The sequence below is a fragment of the Oncorhynchus keta genome, chromosome 4 (genome assembly GCF_023373465.1).
Source record: "Oncorhynchus keta strain PuntledgeMale-10-30-2019 chromosome 4, Oket_V2, whole genome shotgun sequence".
NCBI lineage: Eukaryota > Metazoa > Chordata > Actinopteri > Salmoniformes > Salmonidae > Oncorhynchus > Oncorhynchus keta.
In genome coordinates, this window is record NC_068424.1 from 37,012,656 (window position 1) to 37,036,981 (window position 24,326).

Genomic DNA, 24,326 nt, shown 5'->3' on the forward strand with positions numbered 1-24,326 from the left:
CTAACAGCCTATCACTCAGCGTAACCAAGACTAAGGAGATGATTGTGGACTACAGGAAAAGGAGCACCGAGCACGTCCCCATTCTCATCGAAGGGGCTGTAGTGGAGCAGGTTGAGAGTTTCAAATTCCGTGGTGTCCACATCAACAACAAACTAGAATGGTCCAAACACACCAAAACAGTCATTAAGAGGGCACGACAAAGCCTATTCCCCCTCAGGAAACTAAAAAGATTTGTCATTGGTCCTGAGATCCTCAAAAAGTTCTACAGCTGCAACATTGAGAGCATCCTGACCAGTTGCATCACTGCCTGGTACAAATTTGCTCGGCCTCCGACCGCAAGGCACTTCAGAGGGTAGTGTGTAAGGCCCAGTACATCACTGGGGCAAAGCTGCCTGCCGTCCAGGACCTCTACACCAGGCGGTGTCAGAGGAAGGCTCTAAAAATTGTCAAAGACCCCAGCCACCCCAGTCATAGACTGTTCTCTCTACTACCACATGGCAAGCGGTACCGGAGTGCCAAGTCTAAGACAAAAAGGCTTCTCAACAGTTTTTACCCCCAAGCTATAAGTCTTCTGAACAGGTAACCAAATGGTTACCCAGACTATTTTCATTGTGTCCCCCCCCCCCTCTTTTACGCTGCTGCTACTCTCTGTTTATCTTATATGCATATTCACTTTAACTATACATTCATGTACATACTACCTCAATTGGCCCGAACAACCAGTGGTCCCGCACATTGGCTAACCGGGCTATCTGCATTGTGTCTCACCACCCGCCAACCCCTCTTTTTACACTACTGCTACTCTCTGTTCATCATATATGCATAGTCTCTTTAACCATACCTACATGTACATACTACCTCAATAAGCCTGACTAACCGGTGTCTGTATATTACCTTGCTACTCTTATTTTCAAATGTCTTTTTAATGTTGTTTTATTTCTTTACTTACCTACACACCCACATCCCTTTTTCGCACAATTGGTTTGAGCCTGTAAGTAAGCATTTCACCTGTTGTCTTCGGTGCACAAGACAAATAAACTTTTATTTGATTTGAGAAGGAGGAAACCTCATGAAAACTCACTCAGAGGGGAGGAGGGGGTCATCCATGCTGTAGGCCTACACAGTATGGTAACATGCAAGTGCAAAGGCCAGTATCTTTAAGAATGAAGTAACCATTCAGCTAAACAAATAGCCCATCAAATATGAAACAAGTCTTCTCATTCTGTCATCTAATCTCCTTAGAAATCTTTATTTTTGGATCTGCCCTGAAGGCAACGTCGCAGACGGAAGACATTAGGGAGCTAAATGGATTTAGAGTCAAAGTGACATGATTTTATGCTACTTGGCATATGGTATCAGATTGAGCTTCTGTCTATTTTTGGTCTTCAACCAAAGTCTTGAATTATGGAATTATGAAAATAAGATTGGTCTGTGCTTTGTGACTGTTGCTGCTTCAAGGAAAAGTTGTTGCAAAAATCATTCCAATCAAGATTTGGCCTTTTGCTGTAGGATATTTTTCCCCTATGTTTTTTTATATTTTTTTACCTGGCCACAGGAAAGGAAGGAATCGCCCTGCATGATTCCTGTCGTTTTTCCCCCGCACGATTCCTGTAGGACTTGTTTGTAAGGTGTAGTACTTGTTACAGTATTGGTGTCTGTGTTCTAACATGAAATACATGACACCTCAACGGTTGTCCGTTTGAAATTGTCTGTTTGAAATTGCCCACAGAATATCAGACAGGGACATCCTGCTTTAGAAATGACCACTTCAGGGGGCAGTCACAATCAGGATAAGAAGTATTGCAATCAATTTGAAGGACACACTTTAAGCATACACTCATGTTCCTAAGAAACAGCTGGAATACAATATTCTAGATGAGAGTTCTGTGCCAAACATTTTATTTGTGTGTCATTTAATGGGTGGAATGTAAGGTCCATGCAAGAACCATACAAGATACAAACAATAACCATTTTCATTAGAGCAGTCTGTGAGCTAGCATTCTTGTTTTTCCATTTCTCAAATATACAGATTAATTAAATAATTCAGAGGGATGGTGATTGGTAGCCAATAGTAAATAAATAGCTGAAATCAAATATCTGTGGATTGAATGTATCCAAGGACAATATTGTGAGTTTAAGTTTAAGATCTCAAGCTTATGATCGCAAGATATAAAGTATGACTATCTGGTGGTCCTTCTGTGGCTCAGTTGGTAGAGCATGGCGCTTGTAACGCCAGGGTAGTGGGTTCGATTCCCGGGACCACCCATACGTAGAATGTATGCACACATGACTGTAAGTCGCTTTGGATAAAAGCGTCAGCTAAATGGCATATATTATTATATTATTATATTATCATATATATTATTATTATATATTATATTATTATTATTATTATTATATTACTATCTGTCCTGAGAGAGTAATCGAAGGCAGATGTAAAGTTAATGGCACATTTGAAGTTGAATCTGTTCTTTACGTAAACCTGCCAACTGTATTTGTTATTTTATTTTCATGTACATTTCACATTTCCTGACTAACACTGAATGCTCTCTCCATCTCAAATAAAAACTCTTACACAGCTTTTCTCTCTATCCACAGCTGCACTCAAATATGGACAGAGGTGATGGTAACGTGAAGTACATTCTCACTGGGGAAGGGGTGGGAAGCTTGTTTTTAATAGACGAGAACTCAGGTGACATTCACGCCACTAAGAGGTTGGACAGGGAGGAGAGGGCCATATACACACTCCATGCTAAGGTGGTGGACAAGAGGACCAATGAGACACTGGAGGCTGATACTGAATTTAACATCAAGATCCACGACATCAACGACAATGAGCCAAAGTTCTCTAAAGACCTTTATTTCGCCAGTGTCCCAGAGATGTCTGACGTAGGTGAGTAAGTTGGTCCTCTTGTGATGCTTTATTTCTGTGGAGAAATGTGAATGACAATTATTTCTTAAACCTATATAGTTCACAGAGGCAGAGATAAGCAATGAACTGCATATCAATCAAATCATGTCATTCACACGACAATATAATAATAGTGGAAGGTTGAAATTGAAGCTATCATTAACCTGTTGCGACGAGCAATCGCGTATACGGGAGCATAATTATTGCCTCAAGCTCATTACCATAACGCAACGTTAACTATTCATGAAAATCGCAAATGAAATGAAATAAATATATTGGCTCACAAGTTTAGCCTTTTGTTAACAACACTTTCATCTCAGATTTTCAAAAAATGTTTTTCAACCATAGCTACACAAGCATTTGTGTAAGAGTATTGATAGCTAGCACAGCATTAAGCCTAGCAATTCAGCAGGCAACATTTTCACAAAAACAAGAAAAGCATTCAAATAAAATAATTTATCTTTGAAGAACATCGGATGTTTTCAATGAGGAGACTCTCAGTTAGATAGCAAATGTTCAGTTTTTCCAAAAAGATATGTATGTGTAGGAGAAATCTCTCCGTTTTGTTCATCACGTTTGGCTAAGAAAAACCCCAGAAAATTCAGTCATTACAACGCAAGCTTTTTTCCAAATTAACTCCATAATGTCGACAGAAACATGGCAAACGTTGTATAGAATCAATCCTCAAGGTGTTTTGCACATATCTATTCGATGATAAATCACTCGTTGCAGTTTGGTTTCTCCTCTGTTCAAAATGGAAAAATGCACGCACCTGGAGATTACGCAATAGTTTCGACGGAGGACACCGAGCGGACACCTGGTAAATGTAGTCTCTTATGGTCAATTTTCCAATGACATGCCTACAAATACGTCACAATGCTGCAAACACCTTGGGAAAACGACAGAAAGTGTAGGCTCATTCCTTGCGCATTCACAGCCATATAGGGAGACATTGGAACACAGTGCCTCCAAAATCTGGCTCACTTCCTGTGTGAAATTTCATCTTGGTTTCTCCTGTAGCATTAGTTCTGTGGCACTCACAGACAATATCTTTGCAGTTATGGAAACGTCAGAGTGTTTTCTTTCCAAAGCTCTCAATTATATGCATAGTCGAGCACCTTTTCATGACAAAATATCTTGTTTAAAACGGGAACATTTTTCATCCAAAAATGAAATACTGCCCCCAGAGGTTCAAGAGGTTAAAGTGAAGTTTTTGCTTCATCACACTCAAATTAATTCAGATAATATAGATTAACCAGTAGGCATGAATACCAACAAAGCTTTAAAAATGCAAACAGGAGAACTGGAATCAATTTCCAATCATGAGCCTACAAATTAATAGAAAGTGTAATCACCATTGAATTAAAACTTACTTGCCAATATGAAAAGTAATGGTTCTCTATTGTGTTCACATAATGATTGAATTGCTGACTCCAGAGAGAGGATGTTGCGGTTAAAACATCCAGCATTGGTAATATGCATTGAATACATGTCTTTCTGTGAGGTAACCAACCACTATTTATTGAAGATCAGACTCAACAAGCTCTGGGTTGGGCACTGTGAAAAGGTGTACTGTATAAGTAAAAGTTGTACAGTAAAAGCACTGTAAACCACTTGTGCTAACAGGCAGACTTCCCTCAAAGGTTGATACTTCCAGTTTCTATTTGTCTGTTAATTCATTCATTAATCCATCCATTTCTTCCAATCATTATTTCATTAATTTGTTATTCATGCATTCATACATACCCTCGGTAATGTTAGTGATGCATTTATCATGGGATTTCTTGTGTGTGAAGTGCATAGCCATTACCAAATCATTGGTCACGGTCACCAATGCTTCACCAAACAGATGAACAAACTGCCCATGGTTGTATCCCAAATGGCACTCTTTCCCTAGTGCACTTCTTTTGACCAGGGCCCATAGGGATGCATCCCATGTGTTTAGAGGGTGCAAACTGGTTTGTCAGAGCAGGCATCTGTGAATAGTCAGCAGGTAGCCCTTTCATATTCTCATTGCAGACAGCTGTTCCTGCAGTCATTAGTATGCTTGAAGATAGTCAGACTTAGCCAGGACGTTACAGAGGTCTCCAGAATGCCAAGGACAAATGTGTTCCAAATGGCACCCTATTCCCTATAGTGCACTACATAGGGAATAGGATGTCACTTGGCATGCCTCCATAATCTGAGCAGTGGCTAGACAATGTAAGTACAACAAAGGGCTATGAACCCACACTCTAGGGGCCAGTTTCCCAGACATAGATTAAGACTAGTCTTGGACTAAGTGGCACTTTCAATGGAGAATATCAGTTGAACATGAGTTTTTGTCTAGGACTGTATCTGGGAAACCAGCCTCTAGAGGCTTAGTATTAGAACAGTAATTAAAATTTTGCCCCCAAAAATGTAAAACTGTACTCTATTGTTCACCCTTAGCTGAGCTTGAATCATTTCAGCTCAATTTCCATCCCTTTCATAGATGACTATTATGCATTCTGTGGAAATGTTTTTTGGGGAATGTATTATTTTTAGCTATATTTATAATGACAAGAGCTGTGTGTTGTTCATATTTCCCTAGGCAAGGTTAACTAGGTACTGTGCAACATAAATTACAAGGCCTCACACAACTTCTACCTCCCTTTGAGTTGGATCGCATTTCAAATTATTTTGTAAAATGTTATTGTGCTCATAATTACTTTATTATATGCATGCTAGATCATTCCTAGTAATTGATCTGTATAGCTATGTACATTTTCGTGAATGTATGGATGTGCATTATGTTAGATGCAGAGATAAGGCAGCCTAGCGAGTAGACTGTTGGGCCAATAACTGGGAAAAATATGTTGATGTACCCTTGAGCAAGGCACTTAACACTAATTGTTCCAGGGTCGCCGTTAATAATGGCAGACCATGGCCGTGCACCACTCTCCGAGGGTATCTCAGGGAGAGTTGGAATATGCAAGAAACACATTTCCAATTATATACTAATACACACTTGTACATGTGTGAAATAGGACAAATAGAAGCACGCACCAAATTATATAATTTGTGCATTATCTATACTTTGCTATGTATTGTAAGTTCTCTATCTTCTCCTCCACAGGCACATCAGTTATTCAAGTCATCGCGACAGATGCTGATGATCAAACATATGGGAACAGTGCCAAGCTTGTGTACAGTATTCTACAGGGTCAACCATATTTCTCAGTGGATTCAGACAATGGTAATCTAATCACAACACCCACAATGGGCATGCAAACACTTGAAAGAAGCCATCATGTGTGTATATTATCTCTCCTCCTCTACTCTGCAAACAGAGACCCAACAGCACTCAGTATGAGGTGTTTGTTTAGGGAATGATAAGTGAGTTGAGCTTATTCATGGTTTTCCTCTCTATCTCTATGTTAGTCAGATGGCACCTGGAAAGGATATTCTAATAGTGGGTGAATACAATGGCTGCTGTGAACTCAATGGCTTGGTGTGTTAATATACACTCTTAGGGTTCATTGACTGTCCCCATAGGATAACCCTTTTCAGTGTCAGGGTTCTGCATGGAACCAAAAAGGTTCTACCTGGAACCAAAAAGGGTTCTCCTATGAGGACAGCCAAATAATAATTTTAGGTTATAGATAGCACTTTACAGTAGTGTTTGGTTTTTGATACCTTCTTTTGATATATTGCACATATTCTATTGAGGACTGGCAATTCAAATGTATTTACTCTAAATTAAGTAGATATTGTCCTTGTAAATTATTTTAATCTCAAGTTAAACCTGACCAGTCATATTGATAATAGTCTATTTTCTCATTCAGGCACGATTAGAACAGCCCTGCCTAACATGGACAGGGAGACCAAGGAGAACTACCAGGTTGTGATCCAGGCTAAAGATATGGCTGGCCAGATGGGTGGGTTATCAGGGACCACCACAGTCAGCATTACCCTCTCTGATGAGAATGACAGCCCACCGCGCTTTGCTAACCGTAAGAGACCTTCTCTCTTCTCATCGTTGTTGATATTCTGTTTTTCGTGGAGACAAAAAGTGCTGTACATGTATGTGCTCTCTTTTCGCTATCACTGTGCAATTTTTTTTAACTGAGACGACAGTTGTTAATCTGGCATGCATCGACGATATCCTGTGAGCTCTTTCTTAAATCAGTGTTGGTTTGACCTCTCTCAAAAGTTGGTTTTGAGTAATGGGTTATGACATAACTAATAACCCATTTACTACAATTATGCTGAAACTTCGTCAGTTAAAAGGCAGATATTGTGCTATGTACGTAGCCTACGGGTAGGACTGGCATCAGATCAGAGTCGAAAAGGGAACAATCTGTACGTAATAATCCTTTCTGAAGGAGTCCCACAACTAATGACAAAACAAACCGGAACATTTCCACACAAGACAAACTCTATAAAAAATCTGCGCTGCTTAATTGAAGCTGAAAGTGGAGTAGCTTTTATATATACTTCTCCCCCAGGAGACGTAGATAAACAAACATTTAAAAATACACATCAAATCACATCGTCCCAAGATGCAAAGAATCTGGGGATTAAAAATCCGTTGCTTATTCTGTTTCTATTCAATTCTCTTTATCGTATTTTCTTCTTCTCCACAGATACGTTTCGTCTGAGCAGTCTGGAGTCGGCTGAAGTAGGAGCAGCCATAGGTCGGATCAAGGCTAACGATGCGGACGTGGGGCGGAATGCTGAGATGCAATATAGCATCGTCGACCGAGACGGACAGGATATGTTCACGATCATCTCAGACCAAAACACACAGGAGGGCGTTATCAGGGTAAAAAAGGTAGGCCCTAAACTTCCAGTACAATGTTCTCATGTTTTAATTGCTTATGACCCAACTGCTTCAAATCACAAGATACCACTTTGTGTATATAGTTATCCTCTCTCTAAACTAAACCCATCTTCTATTATTATCATCTTCATGAAAGTACTTAATCCTGTTCACTGTCAAGAGACCCTTATTCCTTCTGGGAATTTGTATAAAGAGTCTTGAGACTTTTGAAATCCAGGTTTAGCTTTTCTTTTCTTAGCCAGGGCCATACTTTTCAGAGCCTCGGCCAATTATGCAAATTGGAGAGCCTAAGTGAAAAGAAGACGGTGCGTACATACTGTATATATAGGCTCAGATTAAAAATGACACCCTGATAGCAGTCCTTTATATCTAAAGGTGTGCAAAAAAAATCATAAATACTAAATGTAATGTAATGTATAAAGAAACTCATAGATACAGTAGGTATAAATAATCTCATAGATACAGTAGGTATAAAGAAACTCATAGATACAGTGGGCATAAAGAAACTCATAGATACAGTAGGCATAAAGAAACTCATAGATATAGTAGGTATAAAGAAACTCATAGATACAGTAGGTATAAAGAAACTCATAGATACAGTGGGCATAAAGAAACTCATAGATACAGTAGGCATAAAGAAACTCATAGATACAGTAGGTATAAAGAAACTCATAGATACAGTAGGTATAAAGAAAGTCATAGATACAGTGGGCATAAAGAAACTCATAGATACAGTAGGTATAAAGAAACTCATAGGGACAGTAGGTATAGAGAAACTCATAGATACAGTGGGCATAAAGAAACTCATAGATACAGTAGGTATAAATAAACTAATAGATACAGTAGGTATAAAGAAACTCATAGATACAGTAGGTATAAAGAAAATCATAGATATAGTAGGTATAAAGAAACTCATAGATACAGTAGGTATAAAGAAACTCATAGATACAGTAGGTATAAAGAAAATCATAGATATAGTAGGTATAAAGAAACTCATAGATACAGTAGGTATAAAGAAACTCATAGACACAGTAGGTATAAAGAAACTCATAGATACAGTGGGCATAAAGAAACTCATAGATACAGTAGGTATAAAGAAACTCATAGATACAGTAGGTATAAAGAAAGTCATAGATACAGTGGGCATAAAGAAACTCATAGATACAGTAGGTATAAAGAAACCCATAGATACAGTAGGTATAGAGAAACTCATAGATACAGTGGGCATAAAGAAACTCATAGATACAGTAGGTATAAATAAACTCATAGATACAGTAGGCATAAATAAACTCATAGATACAGTAGGTATAAAGAAACTCATAGATACAGTAGGTATAAAGAAAATCATAGATATAGTAGGTATAAAGAAACTCATAGATACAGTAGGTATAAAGAAACTCATGGATACAGTAGGTATAACAAAACTCATAGATACAGTAGGTATAAAGAAACTCATAGATACAGTAGGTATAAAGAAACTCATAGATACAGTAGGTATAAAGATTCTCATAGATACAGTAGGTATAAAGAAACTCATAGATACAGTGGGCATAAAGAAACTCATAGATACAGTAGGTATAAATAAACTCATAGATACAGTAGGCATAAAGAAACTCATAGATACAGTAGGTATAAAGAAACTCATAGATACAGTAGGTATAAAGAAACTCATAGATACAGTAGGTATAAAGAAACTCATAGATACAGTAGGTATAACAAAACTCATAGATACAGTAGGCATAAAGAAACTCATAGATACAGTAGGTATAAAGAAACTCATAGATACAGTAGGTATAAAGAAACTCATAGATACAGTAGGTATAACAAAACTCATAGATACAGTAGGTGTAAAGAAACTCATAGATACAGTAGGTATAACAAAACTCATAGATACAGTAGGTATAAAGAAACTCATAGATACAGTAGGTATAAAGAATCTCATAGATACAGTAGGTATAAAGAAACTCATAGATACAGTAGGTATAACACAACTCATAGATACAGTAGGTATAAAGAAACTCATAGATACAGTTGGTATAAAGAAACTCATAGATACAGTAGGTATAAAGAAACTCATAGATACAGTAGGTATAACAAAACTCATAGATACAGTAGGTATAAAGAAACTCATAGATACAGTAGGTATAACAAAACTCATAGATACAGTAGGTATAAAGAAACTCATAGATACAGTAGGTATAAAGCAGATAAGGAGATAAGTAGGGAGCTCCACTTTACTTTTACTCATTCACTAGTTTTTATTTCAACCAATAATCGACCAAGTTTATCAACTTAAGCATCAACTTTCAGTTTACTTTCAGTTATGATAGTCAATTAATTCTACTGAATAATTATTGATGGTTTATCTTTTTCATTTTCTTCATAGCAACTGGATTATGAGAAACAAAGGACGTACTCATTCAAAGTGGAGGTGACTAACACCTATCTGGACCCCAGGTTCATGTACAGTCCAAACCCTCCTTTCAAAGATGATGCCATGGTGAAGGTGACGATAGAGGATGTGGATGAGCCGCCAGTGTTTAGCAGGAACCCTTATATCATTGAGGTGCACGAGGACACAGCCGCTGGCAGCTTTGTTGGTGTGGTGTCTGCCAGGGACCCCGATGCTGACAACAACTCAGTCAAGTAAGTAATTGTGTCTGCATGTCAAATTGCACCATATTCCCTAATGCAGTGCACTTCTTTTGGCCAGGCCCATCAGGGTGCTTGTCAAAAGAGTGCACCATATAGGTTATATGATGCCAGTTAAGACTCAGACCGTACATTGAACTGATCTGGCTCAGCATCTTTGTTATAAATTCATATAATCCACAGGGTTTCATTGGTTGATTGATTGATTGATTGACTACACATAGTTGGTTGATTAGTTGACTTACTGATTGTTTATAGATGTTCCCTCGCTGAATAAAGCTGTTTTAATTTAGGTAATTTGATTGTTTCATAACCTAATGGACTATTATGGTGTAAGAAACAAAGAATAAAAGGTAGCAATAGAAATAAACAATTCCTGGTGTGGTAATAAGTCTATAACAACCATTACATTTTTGGATGTGGAAATGTGGTTCGCTTTGCTAATCGAATCCATCAGTGTATCCGATTGTCAGTGTGGAGAGAGGGTGGTTGGAAGAAAAGCAAATTATTGATGGGTCCCTCCTTGTTGACGGCACTGTGAAGAGAATACAGACACTGTTTATTTCCACAGAATTATGTAAGCTAGCCCAGTGTGGTAGCGGCACAAAGTCAAAGAGCCTAATTTGCTCTATCGATTCACACTGCGCTGTTCCACACATATGGCGCCTGTCTGTCTGTGTATTTGTCTGTCTGTTGTATCTACCTGCCCATCTGTCTGTCTGCCCGTTCCATCTATCCGTCCGTCCGTCCGTCTGTCTCTCTCTCCAACATGGAGACATGCCAGTCTCTGATCGCGCAGCACAATGAGGAATGTCAGTCGAATATATAAGTTGACAATGATAAATGAGACGGCGGTATATAAGTACTCATTATTTCCTGACAAAGGACATAGAAGGAGAGGAATGATACATACTGTGCGGGCCAACATTAGGTGATTTGTAGTGTATTTTTTAATAGACTCCGATGTTATTATGCTCTAACATAATGAATGATATTGATGGAATTTATCACAGGAGACAAGAACTACAGCTTTATGTCTGGGGCAAAACATCATGTCCATATGATTAATTTGATTTGAATCATGTCTCGATTAATATGGGTAAATTAAAATGAGGGACAGTTTTACACAATCAAACATGATGTATTTGTATTACTCTATGCAGATACTCCATTGACCGCCATACCGATTTGGAGAGACTGTTCAACATTGATTCTGTTAACGGCACCATTACAACACTGAAAGGCCTCGACAGGGAGATGTCAAAATGGCATAACATCTCTGTTGTTGCAACTGAAATAAGTAAGATAAACATCCTCTTTTTATTACTTTTTTGGCAAAAAATATTGTGCATGTTTGCTAAATTCTGTGGCCTTTGTTATTACACAAATTGTTGATGCTAGAGGCATTTATGCACTTTTGAAAATAGACAAAGACGCATAAATGGGATGCAAAAGCTGCACATGTTCACATATGCCTAGTTAAATAAATAATTAACAAATCTGCATATGTTCCACCCACCTGGTGTCCCAGGTCTAAATCAGAGGGGAAGACATTTTTAAAAGCAGCGGAACTGGCTTCAAGGTCCAGATTTCAATTTGAGGGGTCTACTGTATGGGCCTGCTAACACACTTCAAACATATTGTTTAGGTAACCCTCGCCAAACCACTCGAGTCCCAGTGTTCATCAAGGTCCTGGACGTTAACGACAATGCACCTGAATTTGCCATGTATTACGAGACATTTGTCTGTGAAAATGTCCAATCAGGACAGGTAAAGTAGACATCATAATACTAAGAATGTTGAGGAAAAGCCTGAAGAAAGTACATATGTTTTCGAATGCCTTTTTGTTTCACTATCCACAGCTGATTCAGACGATAAGTGCGGTTGACACAGATGAGCCCCTTGTTGGACATAAGTTTGTCTTCAGCATAAGCTCCTCCAATCCAAACTTCACTATCGTTGACAATGAAGGTAAACGTTAGCCTTCTGTAATTCTTTATTGACTATTAGCATTTACAAGTAGTGAATGATTTGTATCTGGCCATTATCTGTTCATACTGTTCACTGCAAAAAAATGTCTTGTCATTTTTGTAGTGCAATACTGGCAGCACATTTCTGTTATTTGACATAGATGTGTCAAGACTTATTTGTCATTTGGATATCAATGGCCTGAAGTACCTATATTTTATTTAGAAATAGTTTAATTCACTCATGTATCTTTTATTTTCAAGTTTAAAACATTTTTTTTAACTCTGTTTTATTGAATATCCGAAACATACAATATACTTGCAGTGAAGCCGCTCAACAACTACATCACACCAGTCATCAAATAGATTCCCATTCAGAGAGACACACAGAAGCATCCAGGGTCAATGCCCTGCTCACATGAACCACCCCACAGTTCCCCAATAGCTGTCCCTCAACCATTCAAGACCACTCCCACAGTCCCCCCCCCCCAGAAATAAAAATAAAACATAAATGTAATTCCATTCCCCACCCCCAAGAACCCCCCAATGCACCAACAACCAATAGAATAAACTAAAGAGAAAAAGGAAAAGACAGAAGAAAACAGCAAACAACAATGCAAAAATAAAAAGAAAACATTTAAAACAAAGGACATCAAGGACAACTCAAATCATAACAGCAATGCCAAATGTATATGTTTGTGTGCATGTCTGGCACTATTATATGTATGTGTGTGTTCTTGTATGTGTTTATTTGAATGAGATTGTGTGTATATGCATGTGTACAAACACCTGCACGGCATCAGTCTCAGGCAAACCGGCATTAGTTGTAAAAACACTGCCCCTCAGTGTCATTCAAATGTACTTTTTATATTGTTTTATTTTGAATTTGTATTACTTTTATCTATTATTATTACTTGTACCCTCATGCTATCTCCCACACAGCAAATCCACTCCCACTTGTCTCCAATTCCAATTCCACATCCCAACCCTCAGTTTTCCTCAGCGTCTGCTTAATTACAACAACATACACAGTAACGGTAACATCATTTTTTACATGCCACAGTGTTACATTCATATGCTCTTTTTATCTACCTTAGTTTTAATGAACTGATTGCAAGTTGCTCTGGATAAGAGTGTCTGCTAAATTACCAAAATGTACATGTAAATATAAACACTTGCAAAGCACAATGCTGGGTATTATTCTAATGAGCTCTGACCGCAAATAAGGATGTTTTTCATTGGCCCTGGGACTGGGAAACTGGTCAAAATTGAAGGAATGATGGTTGATGCTAAATATAATATAAATAAATAATACATTCTTGAGGGAAACCTGTTTCAGTCTTCCAGAGATTTGACACTGGGATGGAGATTCACCTTCCAGCAGGACAATGACCCTAAGCATACTGCTAACGCTACACTCGAGTGGTTTAAGGGGAAACATTTAAATGTCTTGGAATGGCCTAGTCAAAGCCCAGACCTCATTCCAATTGAGAATCTGTGGTATGACTTAAAGATTGCTGTACACCAGCGGAACCCATCCAACTTGAAGGAGCTGGAGGAGTTTTGCCTTGAAGAATGGGCAAAAATCCCAGTGGCTAGATGTGCCAAGCTTATAGAGACATACCCCAAGAGACTTGTAGTTGTAATTGCTGCAAAAGTTGGCTCTACAAAGTATTGACTTTGGCGGGGTGAATAGTTATGCAGGCTCAAGTTCAGTTTTCTGTCTTATTTCTTGTTTGTTTCACAAGAAAAAATATTTTGCATCTTCAAAGTGGTAGGCATGTGGTGTAAGTCAAATTATACAAACACCCCCACAATGTTTTTTTTTTTAAATTCCAGGTTGTAATGCAACAAAACAGGTCAAATTTCAAGGGGGTGAATGCTTTTGCAAACCACTATATCTTAGCAAATCAGTAACATTTTAAAACTAGTTACCATTGTGATCTGTTTCCTATGCACATTAAAATGCTCAGACACAACTACCACATGTCAGTTCAGTTGGTACAGCATTCTTACTGACGGGTGAATATAGCCACTTACAAGGCACACCTCAAAATATGTTTATAAGCCAGCGATTCTTTCCCCTCCCACACATTTTTTTCCACAATGCACCATCATTTACACAATGCTTCTGTAAATATAGAGCAAACAGCAATACAGTACTTTATTGTTAAATTGTATTGTAATACAATCACAACAATTACAAACATTGAATATGTAATTACAGTATATATTACAGCACACCAATTCATATTTGGTGTTTTATATTACTTGCACTTGTAGAGACTTTAACAAAGGCTTCTAAAACTGGCAGTGACTTCAGGGAAAAACAGATCTAACAGACATAGTTAAACACGCAACCATTACAGGTTTGAGATTTACTGCCTCACCGATCTGTCCCCTACACATATCAGGGGTGACCTCGGGGGCTTTGAGGTACCAGAATGCATGAAAAAAAAAATATATATAATAGCATTATTATAGATTTTGCGTACTAGCATAGAGCAGTAGGGTAGACTAGGGTAAAGTTGCACACATTGGGGAAAAAGTTTGTAGCCTAGGAACCAGAATATTTTCGGCATTTTATGACTGGATTTCATGCAATATTACATCATTTTATATCATTGAAGATTTTAGCAGAATTGTTTTTATTACCTTACAACTGAAATTCCAGCCTACTTAGACACTGACAAACTGAGAATCTGAGATCAATAAAAACTACCTTGTCGTGAATCCATCAATAGCCTAGGCCTAGGTGTGTGGAGACACATACAGTGTATTGTACAATATGAGAAGGAAATGTAAGTCCTAAAAAAGCTTTCCAGTTTCACTGACTCACCCAATGATGCGCAGCTAACTCACCGGCGATGGCTGATGCCCTTTTGTCAAAAGCCTCTCTCTTGTTTTACTTTCTGAGACAATACTGTCCCCAGTCCACCTGACTGTGCTGCTGCTCCAGTTTCAACTGTTCTGCCTTGTTATTATTCGACCATGCTTGTCATTTATGAACATTTGAACATCTTGGCCATGTTCTGTTATCTCCACCCGGCACAGCCAGAAGAGGACTGGCCACCCCACATAGCCTGGTTCCTCTCTAGGTTTCTTCCTAGGTTTTGGCCTTTCTAGGGAGTTTGTCCTAGCCACCGTGCTTCTGCTGGGTTTCTGTACAGCACTTTGAGATATCAGCTGATGTACGAAGGGCTATATAAATAACATTTGATTGATTGATTGACTCAATAGGCATATGTAAAAGTTCATAACAAACTCATCAAAAAAAGAAATGTCCTCTCGCTGTCAACCACATTTATTTTTATCTCCTCCTCGTGGACTGCACCAGATTTGCCGGCTCTTGCTGTGAGATGTTACCCCACTCTTCCACCAAGGCAACTGCAAGTTCCCAGATATTTCTGGGGAGAATGGCCCTAGAACTCACCCTCCGATCCAACAGGTCCCAGATGTACTCAATGGGATTGACATCCGGGCTCTTTGCTGGCCATGGCAAAACACTGACATTCCTGTCTTGCAGGAAATCACGCAAAGAACGAGCAGCATGGCTGGTGGCATTGTCATGAGGGTCATATCAGGATGAGCCTGCAGGAAGAGTACCACATGAGGGAGGAGGATGTCTTCCCAGTAATGTACAGCGTTGAGATTGCCTGCAATGACAACAAGCTCAGTCCGATGATGCTGTGACACACCGCCCCAGACCATGACGGACCCTCCACCTCCAAATTTTGTTTTATTTTTTTACCTTTATTTAACTAGGCAAGTCAGTTAAGAACAAATTCTTACTTTCAATGACGGCCTAGGAACAGTGGGCTAACTGCCTGTTCAGGGGCAGAATGACAGATTTGTACCTTGTCAGCTTGGGAACTTGAACTTGCAACCTTCCGGTTACTAGTCCAACGCTCTAACCGTTATCCTACCGCCCGAAATTGATCCCGCTCCAGAGTACAGGCCTTGGTGTAACGCTCATTCCTTCGACTATAACTGCGAATCCGACCATCACCCCTGGTGAGACAAAACCGCGTCTCGTTAGTGAAGAGCACTTTTTGCCAGTCCTTTCTGGTCCAGCGACGGTGGGTTTGTGCCTATAGGTGATGTTATTGTTGGTGATGTCTGGTGAGGACATGCCTTAAAACAAGCCTAAAAGTCCTCAGTTCAGCCTCTTTCAGCCTACTGCAGACAGTCTGAGCATTGATGGAGGGATTGTCCGTTCCTGGTGTAACTCAGGCAGTTGTTGCCATCCTGTACCTGTCCCGCAGGTGTGATGATCGAATGTACCGATCCTGTGCAGGTGTTTTTACACGTGGTTGCCACTGCGAGAACGATCAGCTGTCCGTCCTGTCTCCCTGTAGCGCTGTCTTAGGCATCTCACAGTAGAGACATTGCAATTTATTTCCCTGGCCATATCTGCATTACTCATGCCTCCTTGCAGCATGCCTAAGGCACGTTCACACAGATGAGCAGGGACCCTGGGCATCTTTCCTTTGGTGTTTTTCAGAGTCAGTAGAAATGCCTCTTTAGTGTCCTAAGTTTTCATAACTGTGACCTTAATTGCCTACCGTCTGTAGCTAAAAGTGTCTTAACAACCGTTCCACAGGTGCATGTTCATTCATTGTTTGTGGTTCATTGAACAAGCATAGGAAACAGTGTTTAAACCCTTTACAATGAAGGTCTGTGAAGTTATTTGGATTTTTACGAATGATTTTTGAAAGACAGGGTCCTGAAAAAGGGACATTTCTTTTTTTGCTAAGTTTATTTGGTGAGCCTACAGGCTGATTAGTCTTCTCTTTTCCGCAGGAACCATTTGCTTTCCAATCGGTCTTTTCCCACACTTGTATTTGAAATATCCCAAAAGGCCTGTCTTGGCTGCATGTCATTTTACAGCAGTGTAGCAGAATGCCATTGAGCCCCCAACATGAATTGCTCTTTACAGTACTGTATTGTCATATATAATTACAGTAGCTAACTGTACATTTGATGCTATAAATTAACAGCAATTTGTTACAGTGATGGTGTGAGATGTATTATGTACTTTTTTGCAACCTATGGAGCTGCAACGATACAAGCTTTAGGGGGACCATTTGTTCAAAACATTACAAACTACCTTTAATTTCTCGAATCCTCTATTTCTTTCCTCTGCAATCCACCCCTTAGATAACACAGCCAGGATCCTGACTCGGAGGGCAGGATTCAGCCGGCGTGAGATGAATACCTACCTACTGCCCGTGGTGATCTCGGACAATGACTACCCTATCCAGAGCAGCACCAGCACTTTGACTGTGAATGTGTGTGCCTGCGACAGCCGGGGGAACATGCAGTCCTGCAACACTGAAGCTCTGCTGTCTGCCGGGCTGAGCACTGGAGCCCTGGTGGCTATCCTGCTCTGTGTCATTATCCTCTTGAGTAAGTATTACTATCAATTACACTGGTACAGACAGTCAACGGCTTTGTGTAGAGCCCATGAGGCTCTGTTCAAACGTATAGGGAATATGGTGCCATTTGGGAGACACCCAAATCAGAGTCAGAGCACTCAAGGAATCTTCTTAAGTCTAAACACACGGTATCCTATTCACGTATTACAAAGTGGAGGTAATTATTATGGGCTGTGTTGGACTCTACCACACATAAATATATTGCACTGTGCTGAACAGGTCTGTAGCCACAAATTCCTTCGACAGCACTTAAATCCACTGTGCTACTTCTGTGACTCTACACCTTCTTCTTTGTGTGTATTCCTTTCATCATCATTCTTCAACTAAAGATAGTTGAATGTAGGACCACTCGCTGAGGCATACTTTGCTGGTTGCTTGTGTAAATACAGTGTGTTTCCTCATGAAAATGCCGCAGCGGGATGAAAGCTTTCATTAGTGGATATATCCACTTGACAAAAAGGTTTGTGTTTTTCCGTGCTAAAGTAGGTCACATGCTATTTCCTGACTTCCTAAAGCACCACTTCAGCCCCCTTTGTGAGCTAATGCAGTATTTTAAAAGCACACAGTGCAAAACTGCAAGTATGCATGTCATTTTCCACGGCAAAAAGCTAAAATATGTAGTGCTTATGTTCAAGGGTATATAAATAAGTAATGGCCAAAAACTGACTTTGAACCTGGTACTGCACTTGGCCAAGCATAACCCCAGTGCCACCAAAGCAACATCATATAGGAGGATCAATTCAATTATCCCATTAAAAGTCATGACAGTGACCTAACGGCAACATACATATCCACTGAGTTTTCTTTGTGTACTTCACTTCACATCGTGCCTAAGAACAGCATGTGTATGCTAATCTTCCTCCTCACGCGATACTGCAGAGACCCAGCTCATCTATTGATGTGTTCACCTCTTCATGTGTATGCTATCTTTCTTTCACAAACACCTGTTTTATGATCTCCACTTAACTAGAATCATGTATGCATCCTCACCTAGCAACTGATTCCTCGCTAGCAAATTAAGTATTGACATTTCTTCCACTGCATGCCTGTTCCTCCTCACAGTCTCCCTTCACTTGTCTGTCTCACACTGAAGAGAGCTCAACTGTAGCTCTGGCTTCTGGCTCACTCAGATTGGAAGTGCTGAAGGTTGAACCCCATGCTTGCCTTTTGAGCGAAATATCATGACATCTGCTCATTATCCAATGGTTCTCGCTTGAACCCCTATGACAGGCTGTCTAATTCACCTCTACTGTGCCTCCGACAGACAGGCAGGCAGGCAGTAGGCACTGAGCTGGAACGGTTTGCCCTCCTGCTTCTCCTCCTCTTCGCCACCCCAAACCGCCCAAAACCACAGCATGGGTCAGTCAGAAAGTTCTGGTCACAGGGCCTCTAAAGAGCCCCTCCTGCAGAGAGAGCTTTATAATTAACACCTAGGTGGGAGGCAGGTAGAGCACTACAGCACCTGCTGAGAGGTGGAAAGAGGAGGAGGAGGAAGAGGAGGAGGAGGGAGTAACACTGGCTGGAATTATTTTTGCTATTCTTGCTCCTTTTTCATGAAAATAATGAGCTGGACCCCATAAAAATCCCACACTCATAGCGCCACTCTCTGGATGCAAATTTCTGCTCATGCTGGCAAGTTTTGATTAAAAGTCCTGCTCAGAAATGAAAATATGGTAAGATGCATTTAATCATGTGTGTAAGTGTAGTCTGACTTGAGAGAGAGAAAAAAGGAGGCACTCTTTCAAGTGCTACAGCTTTTCTACAGTGAATGTGAAGTTAAGCGGAAAAGAGAAAGAAAATATTTTCTGCTGAATCTTTAATAAAAGGAGGTGAGTGCCCGCGGCAGTGCAGCGGATTTATCACTGATAGCAAATGCGTCTTTCTCTCTTCTTTGCATTTCTGAATCTCCTTAATGCATGACACATGTATCGAAGCCCACTCCTCTCCCATCTCATACGAAAGTTATTCTCTCTCTTTGTTGTCAATAGTGATCGTGGTGCTGTTTGCTGCCCTGAGGAGGCAGCAGAGGAAGAAGGAGCCTCTGATCATCTCCAAAGAGGATGTGAGAGACAACGTCGTCAGCTACAACGATGAAGGGGGCGGAGAGGAGGACACCCAGGCCTTTGATATTGGCACGCTGCGCAACCCAGAGGTGATGGACGCTAACAAGCTGCGCAGGGATATCATCCCAGAGATGCTATTTCCCTTCCAGAGGACATCTCCTATAAAGGATAACGCCGACGTCAGAGAATTCATTCATGGGAGGCTTCATGAGAACGACTCGGACCCCACCGCGCCGCCCTACGACTCCCTGGCCACCTACGCCTATGAGGGGAGCGGCTCGCTTGCCGAGTCCCTCAGCTCCCTGGAGTCAGGATGTGTGGAGGGGGACCAGGAGTACGATTACCTCAGCAACTGGGGACCCCCGTTCAAAAAACTAGCAGATATGTATATAGGGAAGGACACGGCGAGAGAAACCTAGATCATAATTAGGCCTATACGAAAGCAGCTCATCATCAACGTCATGTCTCAATAATCTCTCTCACACACTTTCCTGCCACCCATCCATTGATTCATATGAATGGTCAAGTAGATTTCAAGACTTGAACATTACACTCAACACTGGTGGTGGCATTTCTCACAGTTTTACTGTTTTTGGTATAATCAGTAAAGATGCCTTTGAATTTTAGGAAATTTTGTGAACAATGGTGTGGACAATGTGTTTTGTAACTGAGGAACGAGATAGTAGTCTTGTATACTATCAATGTTTAATGGGAAAACATATTCATGAAAAAAAAGTAAAAAATTAAAAAAAGCTTTTCCTGCAAATGACATTTGAAATAGATACATGTATGAACTGTTTTTCCATGATGGACATACTATATCCTATTCACTATCTTTGTTTGACAAACAATGTTCATGTGAACGGTTGGTAAGGTTTATTCGTCAAACTGTGGATACATTTCATCATAGGTGTACAATGTAATAAGGACGTGTACGTTGTAGGGTAACTGTTACACACTGAATTCATGTTGTTTGATTGCCAAGTCATATTGTTTTATATTTATATTTTTATACTTATTTTATTAATAAAAATTCCCAAAAAACACTTAACTTTTTCCTTATTTTTCCATAGATAAGGGCATAGTCCATGCCTTGGCCTCTATAAAATATACAATGATACATCATACCAGTGGAATTCGGTAGCATTGCTGTTCAGCAGGAACTATGGGAAACTGTACGTGAGCTACAACCAGTGGTGATTTTAGCATGTAAATCTTGGTGTGGCAAAAATTTTAAATGAAGAATGCATGCCAGCAAAGCGACACAACACAACACAGCACTAAACAATACATTAATTGCACTATAACAGTGACAAATGTGCCCATAAACTGTTAGGGCCTACATAAAGCTGTCCCAACAGCAGAGTCTCAACAGCAGAGTCCCAACACCTTACAACTGCTACTCCTGGCTATCAGCAGAGACTTGTCTGGCAGCGAAACAGTTCATTCATAGTTCATTCAAATAGCTGTTCATTCAAATAGCTGATATGGCTGACTTGCTTAAAACAAATGTGGTGTCTACTGACAATTAAGATGTACAAACTATGGCATAACGGGACGACGAAGCGGATAAGAGGCAATCCGTAATTTTGATTAAGACATTAATAAGCGTGTGACGAAGGACATAGTCAATATAACTATTTGTTCAGCACTTTTGAAATGTACAGCGATAGCATTCAGAACATGGGCCGTTCATACAGTGTACTCCCTGCACACCAAGTCATAACCGCAGGATAAATAAAGGGGACATAATAGCAGACAATGAAAGCTCTTACAATATTCAATGTTTACATTTCTCTAAAACAGGTTACAGGCTACATGTGCACCACCAAGTTAGAACAGTAGGCAAAATTAAGGGGTGAAAATAGACCAAATTATTATCCACTGAATAGCAGGCCAACGTTAACGGTTGCTTTGCAATGCTTGCAGTTAGCCACTGATGTCACGCTGGTATAAAGGATTTGGAGACAGGCGCAGGAATACATAATCTGGGTTTTTAATACACCCAAAACAAACATGTAAACAAAACACTGGAATGTACCCAAACAAAAGAGTGATGGTAAACCTCGTGGAACGACATGGGGCAAGACCCGTAATACACAATGCACAAAACACGCAGCACAGGCTGAGACAATGCATAGGTACTCACACGACCAACGGACATGGGAACAATAATCGACAACCCAATTGGGGATACAAAGGGCATATTTATACAAACACAACCAGTGAGGAATTGGAACCAGGTGTACGTAATGACAGTTCAGTGCAGCCTTGAAGGCCGGTGACGTCGACCTCTGGAAATGGTGAACAGAATGAGCAGCAGTACGGGGGGGATCCGTGACAAATGATTCCTTCCAATCCACTGATTGTTGAATTTGCAATTTGCAACTTGTTGTGTAATGTTTATCTTCAATGGCCGATGAGCACTGATACATTTTATCTATAATTTCTCTTCATTATTTCTCCTATGACAAGGATTAAAAAAGATTGGCCATGATGTTGCCCTCTTTGGGTGTGGCATGCCCCATCGCCCTCTCCCTGCCTCCCCCTTTCCTCCTTCAACTAGGCTGCTGTGGTCAGAGAGACGTCATAAATTCCGGAGGATCTCCTCATGGACACGCAGTATAGAGAGACTACATTTTCATAGAGAACAGGGGAACTTCTTCAACCTCACATAACTCGAGGTCCGAACAAATTTCATGTTACAGAGAAAGCATAGAAGATCGGTGAAGAATCCAGCTACGAACTGGTCCGTTTGTTACAACTTGGGAAAGCTCATGGGAGATGGTGTGGCAACATTACCATAACGCTCTTTATATAATAGACTCAGATATGAGGTTTACATCTAATTGTTACATAAGATGAATGAGTGAGTATGATAATGTTTACACAATTTTACAATGTGATTTTGGACTGTTTAATGAAGGAAAATTCAAAAATGGAATTGGAGTTAACTAAATCAGAGGACCGCCCCTGAGCCCAGTTAGGGTCAGGCGTCCTGGGACAGCCCTTTTCTGAAATTCCGAATAAAACCCAACTTTGAGAAATTATCACCTGACCATGTTTTGCTCCATTAGGAGAGGACAAAGGTTGTAAACCATTGCTGAATCTTTTAACCATACCACTTGGTTAAACTCTTCGACTATCGATACCGACAGAATAAGGACAAGTATTTGATATTAATTACTAGTCTGTAGCTAGGATTTCGGTATCATTGAATGCGAAGAACGACAACCGCCGAAACATCCATTCTATAACAATGAATGAATGTTACTCTGAACTATCCCCTCTAACCAAGACAGAGAGAGAGAGAGAGAGGGAGAGAGACGGACAATTCTAAAAAATAAACTAACTTTTCACCAGCGATCAAGACGACACACTGAGCGGAAATATATATATTGATTTGCAATTGTTCCTGAATGAGTGAGCGTTCATGTGTAAAGGATTAGCATTTCAGTTGTTATAATTATTAACTCTGTAGTGACTTCTTAGTCGACCCCCACTTCCCCTTTTGTCTAGCCCACTAGGGCACATTCTCCTCTCATTTCTTGTAACCACATTTACCCTGTTTGTTTGTGCATTTCTGTGAATTACTTAGTTTGTAATAAATAAATGATTTAAGACAATTGATGTATGGATGACTCATAGTGAAGACTGGGTACGTGCAGATAACCAACAATTTACGTCGTTTGGAATGAGACTAACGTGAGGTAAAGTAAATCATTAATTCATTCGAAGACTAATTGATCAGATAAAATATCTGAAAAGTTATTTTTGGAAATTATAACTTTGTAATCTGAATATTTTTCCGACTTCCTAGTTAATTACAGTTACATGATTAATCAGTTGATCGTGTAATAATAATTACAGAGAGTCTTCAATTTAATGATAGTAAAGACACGACAGATTTATGATGATGACTATTAGCTAAGATTTTGAAAGTAAGATGTTTACATCTCCAATCAAAGCTACCTTACATACAACGGATTTGACACCGTTTTATCTGTGGCCAATTATCTTGAGCCTTCTTGGCAGGGCTCTTCTAATGTAACTCTATGGCAGGACCCAAAGGGCTTAAATGTTTGATGTCTACTTTTACTAAGGACTTTCACTTGTGACATAGTGTCCCCATGAGTGACAGAACACTGAGCCAATCACGGCACAATGCTCCTATTTTCTGCTGGCCTGCCCCACCACCACAGAAAGCACTGAGCTAGGCTGAAACGCCTGCATTTTGGAGCTGCCGTACTCAAGAAAACAACAGAGACTATGTTTGTATACTGCTTTATTAACTCAATTACATATATATTTTGTGTGTATATTGTGACACGCATTAATGACAAAATAACATGCAAAATAGGCACGCCGCCCCAATTGTTTTTAAAATGTATAATTTATCAGAGCTATTTTTTTTGTTGCTAAAAATGTGGGGCTTAAAACAAGTGGGGCTCTGCTAGGGAGGTATTTTATAAGATAATCAACATCTCTCCC

The 24,326-nt window shown here is 39.8% G+C and overlaps 1 protein-coding gene across 1 annotated transcript in view; it reads left to right on the forward strand.

Annotated features, from left to right (window-relative positions):
- Positions 1 to 20,875, forward strand: part of LOC118374532 (cadherin-10-like) — a 48,740-nt gene extending 27,865 nt beyond the window's left edge. The window contains exons 3-12 of the mRNA XM_035760966.2: positions 2,599 to 2,893; positions 6,009 to 6,128; positions 6,718 to 6,885; positions 7,519 to 7,706; positions 10,102 to 10,361; positions 11,531 to 11,667; positions 12,016 to 12,137; positions 12,230 to 12,338; positions 17,495 to 17,743; positions 19,761 to 20,875. Of these exons, the coding sequence (XP_035616859.1) occupies positions 2,599 to 2,893; positions 6,009 to 6,128; positions 6,718 to 6,885; positions 7,519 to 7,706; positions 10,102 to 10,361; positions 11,531 to 11,667; positions 12,016 to 12,137; positions 12,230 to 12,338; positions 17,495 to 17,743; positions 19,761 to 20,254 (2,142 nt within the window). The 3' untranslated portion in view covers positions 20,255 to 20,875. The remainder of the gene's footprint in view (positions 1 to 2,598; positions 2,894 to 6,008; positions 6,129 to 6,717; positions 6,886 to 7,518; positions 7,707 to 10,101; positions 10,362 to 11,530; positions 11,668 to 12,015; positions 12,138 to 12,229; positions 12,339 to 17,494; positions 17,744 to 19,760) is intronic.
- The last annotated feature ends 3,451 nt before the right edge of the window (positions 20,876 to 24,326 follow it).